The sequence below is a fragment of the Erigeron canadensis genome, chromosome 4 (genome assembly GCF_010389155.1).
Source record: "Erigeron canadensis isolate Cc75 chromosome 4, C_canadensis_v1, whole genome shotgun sequence".
NCBI classification, from domain to species: domain Eukaryota; kingdom Viridiplantae; phylum Streptophyta; class Magnoliopsida; order Asterales; family Asteraceae; genus Erigeron; species Erigeron canadensis.
The window spans coordinates 29,251,751-29,263,342 of NC_057764.1; the positions used below are offsets into that span (position 1 = coordinate 29,251,751).

Sequence of the window (11,592 nt, forward strand, 5' to 3'; positions counted from 1 at the left end):
TATATAATAGTTATTATTATAGCATGTATACATACGGATATTTAGAGACATATTTTTTAATATTAATTATTATTTAATAGAGGTTTTCTTAATGTATAAGGAAACATGCTAACTTATCAATAATAATTAATTAAATATATTGTCATTGTCAAATACTAACAATCGGACTAATTAACTTTTTTTTTAAATTTATTTTTCAAAAGGACACTTGTCGCTTTAAGACAGTGCCATGTGTCGTTAAATAAGGGCTACAATCATGTTTTAGTTTATTGGCAGATACTAGTATTCTCAGTCCCGTTTGATGCACGGGTAAATTCAAAATATATGTCTTGTATATTTCGTTTCAATATATTCTAGAAATTTTCGATAATTTAAAGAATTTCTCCTAACTAAATAAATTAATAACATATAAACAATTACTCCCCCCGTCCCACCAAATGTGTCCAATTTTGAATTTTCAAAGTCTTCTTTTATAAACTTTGAACTTAAATATTTTGATATGTGGTATAATATTAGATGAAATTTATATGAATTGATTGAGTTTTAAATGTATTTTTTATTGGTACAACTTTTATAAAATATTATATAACATAAATCAAAATATTTAAGGTCAAACTTTATAAGTGAAGACTTTGACAATTCAAAATATGACACATTTAGTTGGACGGAGAGAGTATATAATAACATGCTTAAAATTTTCAATATCACCATACAATGATGAAATTTTTTTTTAACTATTATTAAAAATCATAAAAAAACTAAATAAATCAATCAAAATACAATCAATGAATAATATAAAGAAAAACTTTAGTAAAGAAAATCTATATATATATATACAAGTATGTAAAAAATTATATTTAATCCAACAATATATGTGTATCTAAAACAAATCCTATATAAAAAATAATTTGAACTTCTAGCTAAAAGCAAATGTTAAATCAAAATTACATAAATAACTAAAATATTAGTTTTGTTTATAATGCATAAACAAATCAAATCGTTACATAAATTTTATGAAGAGTTGATGAAGATGTTTAATTGCTAAAAGTAATTATTGGAGGAAAAAAAACTGATATGGCTGAAGATGAGGTCAAGTAAAGTATTTAATAGAGAGGGTAAAGTTATTTTGAGAACCCTTTAATTTTTTGTGAGAACCTTTAAGAACTTTTCAAATCAAGCCCAACCAATGATTGTTCTTTACATGAAAAATGTTTTTTGACTATTTTCTGAATAACTTATGTGTAATTTTGAAGTTTATAATTGTGTAAAGGCATAGATCATCATCCGTTATACAATTATGTGGAGATTTGGATTCTTGATCACATGTGCACGAATATTGCTATGATCTATATTATTGTACAACGGATGATAATTCATGCCTCCACACAATTATAAACTTCAAAATTACACATAAGTTATTCAGAAAACAATCAAAAAACAATTTTCATTTAAAGAATAATTATCGGTTGAACTTAACTTAAAAAGTTTTCAAATATTTTAAAAAAGTTTTTCAAAATAACTTTTCAAAGGATCAAGTAAAGTATTTAATAGAGATACCTTATAAAACGATAAGTATGAGTACGACTGTACGAGTACGTTGTGGGTGGTGGGTCCCACATACATATATAAATTCGAAATGGGGTAATTAATTAGCACACATGTGTTTTGGAAGCATATGTAGTAGCAGTACAGTATTTCCCTTGCATCAAAACTGGGTATCGGGTTTCACCCGAAATCTCAAAAAGTTCGGGTCTATCATCAAGTCTATAAATTAGATAGTTGAGTTACCAATCTCCGTCACAACAATACAAACAGCTTCCTTATATAAGAAATATAAAAAAGATCATATCATAAAATATTTATAATCATGAATAATAACAATATGTATGCAGTGGTGTTGTTTATAGTACTTGTAATCACAACTACTACGATGAGCTCGGTTTTGTGTTCTTCTTCGGCCAACATTAATAATGATGATAAGGAGATTTTAATGGTGGTGGAAGAACAAACCTCATCCATGGAGCAGCCAATAACTGGGATGGTAATTAAGTCACCTACCTAGCTACGTACATCTCTTACAATATGCATATATGTTAGTTAATTAGTTACTATTTATACATCTTGATATATACATAGTTTATTTATTATAGATATAAACTAAACCCTTTATATTTTTCAAACTCTTTTGTCATCAGAAACCCTTATGAAAGCAGTCTCTTTACCTTTAAGTTAAACTAACATTGTCTACAACGTACCTGCTTAGAGATTCGGTCTTGTCGTTGTTGTTGTATACATATATAAGCCTATGAACAAAAGAGATTGATGTGTTAACAATTATTGTACTATATCTTAATTAAGCACTCCCTTCACACATAGATCATGCATGTTATATATAATACATAATTAGTACATAATATATATATATATATATATATGGGAGCAATTAAGTAAAAACAGTTTTAAAATAAGAACGGTGAGAACACTTAAAAAACATCATTTTAATGCATTAAAAGTCCATAAAACTAACATAGTGCTTAACTAATTATCATTATTTAAGTGTTTAACAACACATTGATCCGTCAAAAGTGAAAAAATCACGTTTTTTGTTGGATGCATCATTTTGATAAATATGCATCCAAGATGGATGCACAAAACAAAAAATGTGATTTTCTCGATTTTGACAGATCAATGTGTTGTTAAACACTTAAATAATGATAATTAGTTAAGCACTATGTTAGTTTTATGGACTTTTAATGCATCAAAATGATGTTTTTTAAGTGTTCTCACTGTTCTTATTTTAAGACTGTTCTCACTGGAATGTTACCATATATATATGGAAAAGTGAGTATAGAGATATTATGCACCCGACTTAAGTGAAAAACCTCTCACATACTAACTTTTTAATATTTTGAATAAATGTTTGGCCCTATGCAGAGACGGAGCCAGGAAATTTTGTGCGAGGGGGCAAATTTAAAAGTTGTTTGTCATACTTGTAACAGTTGTATCCGAAAATGAAGAAAAAACAAAAAAAAAAATCGGCCCTAGCTCGAAAATATAAAATAGACCCTCAAAAGAATTTGTTATCTACACCAGGTCTAACACTCATATTTAAAAATACTAGTTTATTTTTAATAAATAATGACCACACGTATCGAACAAGGTCTTATTAGATGAAAACATATTCAATCATATAATGCAAGAAACTCAAAAAAATATACTTCTTTGGATATAATTAGCTTGTATATATAGGGTAACACTTCAGTGAGAACACTCTTAAAATAAGAACGGTGAGAACACCTTAAAAACATCATTTTGATGCATTAAAAGTCCATAAAACTAACATAGTGCATAACTAATTATAATTATTTAAGTGATTAACAATACATTCATCCGTCAAAATTGAAATAATCATGTTTTTTGTTTTGTGCATTCATCTTGGATGCATATTCATCAAAATGATGCATCCAATAAAAAACGTGATTTTTTGATGAATCAATGTGTTATTAAACACTTAAATAATGATAACTAGTTATGCACTATGTCAGTTTTATGGACTTTTAATGCATCAAAATGATGATTTTAAGGTAATCTCACCGTTCTTATTTTAAAATTGTTCTTATTTGATTGTCTCCCTGTATATACATATATATATATATATATATATATGTATGTATGTATTTTCTCTACATTATGATAATTATAATTAATTGTTTATGATAAATATATATAATATGTTGAAAGAATATACATTTTCTATAAACAGTTTCACTATAATGTACTACACATCTACATACCCAAACAACAAAAGTTTTTTCTTAAACTATACTTCATTTAATCTATTAAAAATCAAAACAACTCGAGCTTTTTTAATCTCTTAAAAAAAAATTTATCTTAAAATTAATTATTGATGACCAATGACATCCAAATAATAAGTTTATGACAAGTTGACAACGAAGATAACATTTATATGTATTTCCTACTTATTTTTTCACTTTTACAAAAGAAAGTTACAAATATACCATTTAAATTTTGAAAAATTACATTGTACTAAAATTGGAATGGGGGCAGCTGACCCCGCTGCCCCCAAGCTGCAACCGTCCCTGGCCCTATGTTTTTTATCGTTTAAAAAAATGAATGTGAGGGGTTTTTTCAACCAACTTAGATGCCTAATAGTCTTATATGCTCTTCCTCATACACACACACACATATATATATATACTAGGTATTTTACCCGCACGATGTGGAGTAATTTTATGATTGATTTTATTTATTTTAATATTCTAATTTTAAAGATGCGTGCAATTTGATATTTAGAAGTAGTATGCAAATCTTAAATATCACATATCATAATGAAAAGTTATATATAGATAAAAATTACGAACACTTTTTCACAAATGTACAATGAAAAAATAAATACTTGAATAATTTACATATAAAAATGCCCTTCTAAGTAAATATCATATGCATAGTATAAAACTAAAATCCCAAAAAAGAAGTACATATAGAATTGTCATGAGGTTTGCAACACAAACAAAACTAAAATAAACTTGTATGTAATCACTGAACGACTTGTTTGTTATTCATATGCTAAATGTACTTATCACTCTCATGTCAGTCTCAAAAACATTATCAAAAAATTTAGATTATCTAATATCAAAACAAAACGCTGAACAAACAAACAATGACACAATCAGATAACAATATCAATAACCCATCAGAATTTAAAATGAGTTTTCACAATATATCACAAAACAAACAAAAGTAGAAAAACATTATCAAAAAATTTAGATTATTTAAAATCAAAACAAAACACTGAACAAACACACAATGAGATAATGATATCAATAACCCATCAGAATTTAAAATGAGTTTTCACAATATAACAAAAAAACAAACGAAAGTATAAATCTTTATTTGAGAAGTAAAAATCTATGTTACCAAATTATGTTCAAGAATGTTAGTGCATCCATTTATGAAAACTTCAAAATACTTCAATATACTTGTTCAAATTCATTATTATACATCACAACCACCGCCTAATTTATGATGAAAGGCCATAAAACTTATCAAATTGTTAGACAAAGAAGAAAAAAGGAGTCACGTACCAACCAAGAAAAAAAAATCGGATTCAGGATTTTTCTTTATTACATTAGTTAATACATATATATATATATATATATATATAATTTTATAGCCATAAAGATTTATGCATATTTTGGAAGAGATTTATATAGGATTTGATTTGATTAATTGATTTGATATTAACTTTTACGGAGTAAATTTGAACCGTAATATAAATAGATATCTATATTATAACACAAAAATCTTATATCATTTTTCTTAAATATATATAAATAAGATAAATAATGTCAAAAAATTTATGGAGATGTCATGTAAGATTTTATCCTATGTGGCAATTTTATAAAATAGCTTTGAATTTTTAAAGGCCTTAGAATCGTTCGGATTCTTATTGTTTTAATAATTATATAGATATATCTTTATTTTTAAGAAAAAGTAGATTTAGTTTTTTCGTATATAAGAAGTATATATATTTTTCTTGTAACTTTCTGCTATGTAGGATCAGAAGCATCCAGTTGAACTTGGACGAATCGGTCTAAAAGGTGGAAGGTCAGTGACATTATCGTCGCTTGTAAATGGCAGAGAGAATTCTTGTGTTCCTCCTGGAGATCCGTGTGGTGCGCTTGATTGGTGCTGTGAAGGCCTCTATTGCACTAATCCCGTATATGGATCGTGCAAACCTATCGAAAACTGCCGCAAGAAGGGTGATACATGTTTAACGGTAGTTAGATTTGAATGCTGTTATCCCCTTAAGTGCAGTGACTCTGTATATGGCGGCAAGTGTGTTTAGTAACTACTTCAATAATGTAATGAATTTTATTACTGGATTACTTTATGTGTGTGTGTGTGTTTGTGTAATAATGCTGCATCCGGACCGAATTTGATTCCGTATCTTATGTCTGTTAATTTGTTTCTTTGAATAAACAGTTAGCTAACAAATATATAGTTTGTTAGCTAATTAATTATGGTACCTTATATTTGTCCTTACGAATGAAAGCATTTATACGTTGTAGCGGTGAGATAGTAATAGTGATAGGTTATATAGTGTGATAAGTAATATGAGATGATAAGTTATAGAGTGTAATAGCTAAATGGCTTAGTCGTACGGGCTTCGCCCTCGAATTTAAAATTTCGTTAAAAGTATATTGAATGACATCTCTAATGAAAGTGTATGAAATTTTAAAAACACCCATATAACTTTTATAATTTATTGATGTACAGTTTTAAGATAAAATATTTTGAATAAATTAGAGGAATAAAATAACTTATGAAGGAGAAGGAAAAATGAGTAGTTGAGATTTATTTTAAGAATATTATGAATAAGTGACAGAGGTATTTTGAATAATTGATGGAAGTATTTTGGGGTATTATGAATAAGTGACAGGGGTATTATGAATAAGTGGCGGAGGTATTTTGGAGTTTTGAACTACTTAATGTTATGTTGAAAAAATGAAAGTATATATAATGGATAAAGATTCTTTAAAGTTAAAGATAACTTTATAAGTAAAGTTAATGTAATCTTGACCCTTTGATTAAAATTAAGGGTTAAGATTCAAAAGTCATTTTTGAATCTTAACCCTTGATTATAATCCAATGGTCAAAATTTTCAACTTTACCTATAAAGTTTATTTCAACTTTAGAGGATCTCAATCCATATATAATGTTATGTAGAGACTATCATGTTACCCACGCAATGCGGCGGTAGTCGTGGCGGCGACGATGTGGTGGTAGATGCGACTATTTGTGGTAGATGAGACGTCGATTGATGTAGATTATTAATGGGGATATTTTAAAAAATAAAGGATTGATTGTATAACTTAATCATTAATGTTAAGGGGTAGTGTAAGTAAAAATATTACATATCTTAAGGGTGGTAGATGAAAATATTACATGGAATGACATTTTAGACATTTTCCCCATGTAATTTTTAATATGGTGGTATTTTATTTAATTAGTATAGATAGTAGGGATTGTAATAGAGATTGAGATAGATATAGAGATATCTAGTTCTTTGTTTTTAGTGTAGGGATTGTAATATTCGGCTTAGTTTCCTAGTGTACTGCAATTTCATCTATATATATATATATATATAGGGTAACACTCCAGTAAGAACAGTTTTAAAATAAGAACGGTGAGAACACCTTAAAAACATCATTTTGATGCATTAAAAGTCCATAAAACTAATATAGTGCAGAACTAATTATCTTTATTTAAGTGTTTAACAACACATTCATCCGTCAAAATCGAAATAATCATGTTTTTTGTTTTGTGCATCCATCTTAGATGCATAATCATCAAAATGATGCATCCAACAAAAAACGTGATTTTTTCGATTTTGATAATTCAAATTGTTGTTAAACACTTAAATAAAGATAATTAGTTCTGCACTATGTTAGTTTTATGGACTTTTAATGCATCAAAATGATGTTTTTAAGGTGTTCTCACCGTTCTTATTTTAAAAATGTTCTTATTTGATTACTCCCCTATATATCTTGAAGATGTTTGATCAGCCCATAAAATTCCTTACCTTTGTATTGTTTCCTTTGTTGGGACAAGACATCAACACATTGCTTTGAGGTAATATTGGCTTCAAAAGGAGATTTCATTGCATTTATAGCTTTCTTAATGTTTGAAGGTCTCAACCCGGACTTACCAAGGTCCAACATAAGAGATTTACAAGCCATGGAGCGATGAAGCTTACTGTGAGAACGATGTTTAATGACCTTTGCTGGTGATTTTGTCAATTCATGATTATGTGTATCATCAAACATATCCACAATCCATTTCGCATCTTTTGTTTTTGAAATCCAAAATTTTGCTTTACAACCGACCCTTAATTCTCTTCTGTTTTTCCCACAGGTTCCAGATTTGAGCCTTTTAAAACCTTCTTTGTTGCACACGAATATCTTTCGATAAATCTCCTTTGTTATCTTATTTTTAAAATCCCAATGAATACGTATACCAAATCCATGAAGCAGAGCATATCGATTATAAAACGCATAAGCATCTTCAGGCATGTCAAAAACTTTTCCCACAATATTATCGTCATGTTCGTTTTCATCTTCGTGACATTCGAAATTCTCACTCGCGACAATATTCCCTTCCAATTCATTTTCTATATCCACATTATTGACCAAATAACCATTCTTGTCAATCTCATTAATTAGATGAGTTTCAAAGTGCTCATGGACTAATTGATTGTCTATATTCATGAGCTGTTGTAAGAAAAAAAAAATTAATTCTAAGATGCTAGATAAAACAAAACTTACAATTCATAATGGCATGTATAAACAAAAATCTTGCAATCAAGTTTAATAATTACTGCCCTTTCGAAGCAGTAGATTGGTTTAAACAACAAAATATGTTGACATAAACTATAAATTAAAAATTATTAAAAAAAATTCCCAAAACTTTGAAGATAGGTTTACCTATTTTTGATGTATCGGCTTACGAATTTGAAAGTGTGAAAATCCCAAAATACGAGGAGATTTCAGTGTGAGAGGCAATTAAGTATGGGGTTGTTAAATGAGATGTTCATATCAATTTTGGGGATTGTGTTAAAAGAAAAGCCCATGTTTATTTTTATTTTCTTAACAAAACGGTGTAGTTTTGGCTAGGTTCTATACCTAGCTTGCCTACCCAACAACCACACCTTCCCTTTTCCATATATATATATATATATATATACAGGGGAGCAATCAAATAAGAACAGTTTTAAAATAAGAACGGTGAGAATACTTAAAAAACATCATTTTGATGCATTAAAAGTCCATAAAACTAACATAGTGCTTAACTAATTATCATTATTTAAGTGTTTAACAACACATTGATCCGTCAAAAGTGAAAAAATCACGTTTTTTGTTGGATGCATCATTTTAATGAATATGCATCCAAGATGGATGCTCAAAACAAAAAACGTGATTTCTCGATTTTGACAGATCAATGTGTTGTTAAACACTTAAATAATGATAATTAGTTAAGCACTATATTAGTTTTATGAACTTTTAATGCATCAAAATGATGTTTTTAAGTGTTCTCACCGTTCTTATTTTAAGACTGTTCTCACTGGAATGTTACCCTATATATATATATATATATATATATGGGAAAGATAATTTGAGACCAACTAAAAAAAGTCCAAAAAAGGACCATTGATTTTCGTAAGTTACACACCACCATCATGATCTACTACGATATACAAGACTTTTTTGTAAAACACTAAGACTTTCCAGCGACGGGCCCACAGAAAAATCATATTGTTAATTTCTATTAATTATAAAAAAGTCATCGTGAAGTAGTTCCTGATCGATCTCAATATTGTTAATTCTTTTATCTTACAATAGGTCTGTTGTTTAAGCTTTAATTAATTACCAATATTTGGTATCAAGCAATTAAGGCTCGACTCATATCGAACCGGTTAATTAAGTTGTTTTTTTTTTTTTTTTTGGGTAAAAGTTAATTAAGTTGTTCCATGGCAAACTCATTTTTAAAGTTTAATGTTGAAAGGTTTTACAAATAAAAAACCTACAAAAATTCCAAGAAATCAAGATAAAGGAGATAATATAGTAATAATGTAATGTAATAATCATCACTGCAAAATTTTCTTCTTCCTAATTTCTTTTCAATCGATGACTACACTATTTAAAGAGAAATATAACAAGCAAAAACGTGTGGTAATAACTTAGTGTTTCAATGAACATGTACCATAACGTGTGGTCATAACGTCGCAATAAGTGTACATTGTCCTTATCGGGGGCGGAACGTGAACTTTTCTACTGGGAGGGCAAAAGATAATTGAAGTATAAAAATGATCTTAAAATACTAGCGAGGAGTAGAATTATGATTTTATTTTTACCATTGATAAACAAGCTAATGTTATTATATAAATTTACAAGGGAGTTATATGAAATTTAATTTAATGTAAAGGACCACATATGTACATAAAACTAAAACATGATGAAATTGGTGGGCCCCAACTCTTTGTTTTATAAGAGTACATCATCTTCTTTGTTGGGCTTTTGCAACTTTGAAAATTCCGTCACCATAATATAGTGAACTAAGTCACGGAAATATTCGTAAAACTTTAAAAATATATATTATATTCACCTCAAATTTGGGAGGGCCACAGCCCTCTACCTTCCGCTCATGGTCCTTATATTTTTCTTTTCTACAAATCATGACAAGGGATTCCCTTTGTGTTTCAAACTTTCAATGAATAAGTATCATGTTAAGTACATAACAAAACAATCTAGCCAACATGATCACCAACAAATTAATTAAACCACTTTCATCAAGGATTGGTTGGTTGAATCAAATCCTCAATTGGTTCATGCCAATGACCCAATGGTAATGGTAGGACTAGCTTGATATTTAATGCCACTCTTATACATTCGCACAAATTTGGCTCCACGTATAATTAATTCGGTCCATGAGCAATAAATTTTCCACTCTCCATCAGCTGTCCATTGATACAAAACGCTTAATAATTCGGCTCTTACAACCAGCAATAGGGTGACAGCATAATAGTTAGAGAGTTTTTCATGGTTTTTTTCTAAGAGATTATGGGTTCAAATTTTGGCACATGCAAATGTGATGAGAGGTCTTAACAATGTTATACTCATCTACATATGGGAGAGCAAACCCTTTAGAACATTGTCAAGATTCAAACCCGGTGTTAGCCATTTATCCCATTTTGTCTTTAAAAAAAATAAAAATTAAGCTCTTACATTAATGGAATCCCGGAATCACAAAATTAAAGTGTTTTTTTTTAACCCGACGTTAATTTATTCAGCTCTAAGGGGGAGAGGAGTGGTGGACGGCATGCAGCCGGCATGGCCATGCCGCCGAAGTAACACCGTCGCCATCAAGATGGCATGCTAGTGGGTTGGGGGCTGGCGGGTTAAAAGCCATGCGAGGCATCACAAGTTTCGACTGTTGGGAATGCGTGGGAAGCTGGGATTTGTGAGACCACACCCAAAAAACCCTCTTTCTATGTATATATAATCCATATATATGTGTGTTGTTAAAAAAAATGAAAAAAATAGAGAAAGGAAAGGGCGTGCAGGGAGTCAATAGGAAGAAGAAGATAGATCTAGAGATATTATTTTATTGAGACTTATTATTTTGTATTTTTTCAATTTAAACCTTCACTTTTATGTTTATACAAAACATACCTTCAAGTAATATATTTTTTATATAATAATCATTGTTATTTATATCTTTTATCATTGTTATTAAAAAACAAGAAGTTTGATTAAATTAAATGAAAAAGAAAAAAAAATTTGGGAGGGTTGAGAAAGTCATGAATGCCATTAAAAATGATTGGAAGGGATGGTTGAGAGGGTTGAAAAGGAAAATTGAGTTGGAGATATTTGATTGGTGGAATTTGGGAGGGATGAGAATTTGGGAGGCATGACTCCTCTCCCCCTAAATAATTCTTTGCTCGTATTGTTGTATTGTCTCAACTATCAATTATTATGTTTTTAACTTCTACTTTCATTAGTTCGGTACTTT

At 29.1% G+C, this 11,592-nt stretch overlaps 1 protein-coding gene across 1 annotated transcript; it reads left to right on the plus strand.

Annotated features, from left to right (window-relative positions):
- The first annotated feature begins 1,690 nt into the window (after positions 1 to 1,690).
- On the plus strand, positions 1,691 to 6,049 carry LOC122598374. Its single transcript, XM_043770966.1, has 2 exons — positions 1,691 to 2,041; positions 5,579 to 6,049. Exons 1-2 carry the CDS (start codon positions 1,868 to 1,870, stop codon positions 5,867 to 5,869), a joined length of 465 nt encoding a protein of 154 aa, XP_043626901.1. The 5' UTR covers positions 1,691 to 1,867; the 3' UTR covers positions 5,870 to 6,049.
- The last annotated feature ends 5,543 nt before the right edge of the window (positions 6,050 to 11,592 follow it).

Excerpts from the sequence above, each read along its gene's own strand:
- LOC122598374 (XM_043770966.1), top strand. The coding sequence starts at position 1,868 with ATGAATAATAACAATATGTATGCAGTGGTGTTGTTTATAGTACTTGTA. Across the intron at positions 2,042-5,578 it reads AGCAGCCAATAACTGGGATG|GATCAGAAGCATCCAGTTGA; the intron begins GTAATTAAGTCA and ends TCTGCTATGTAG.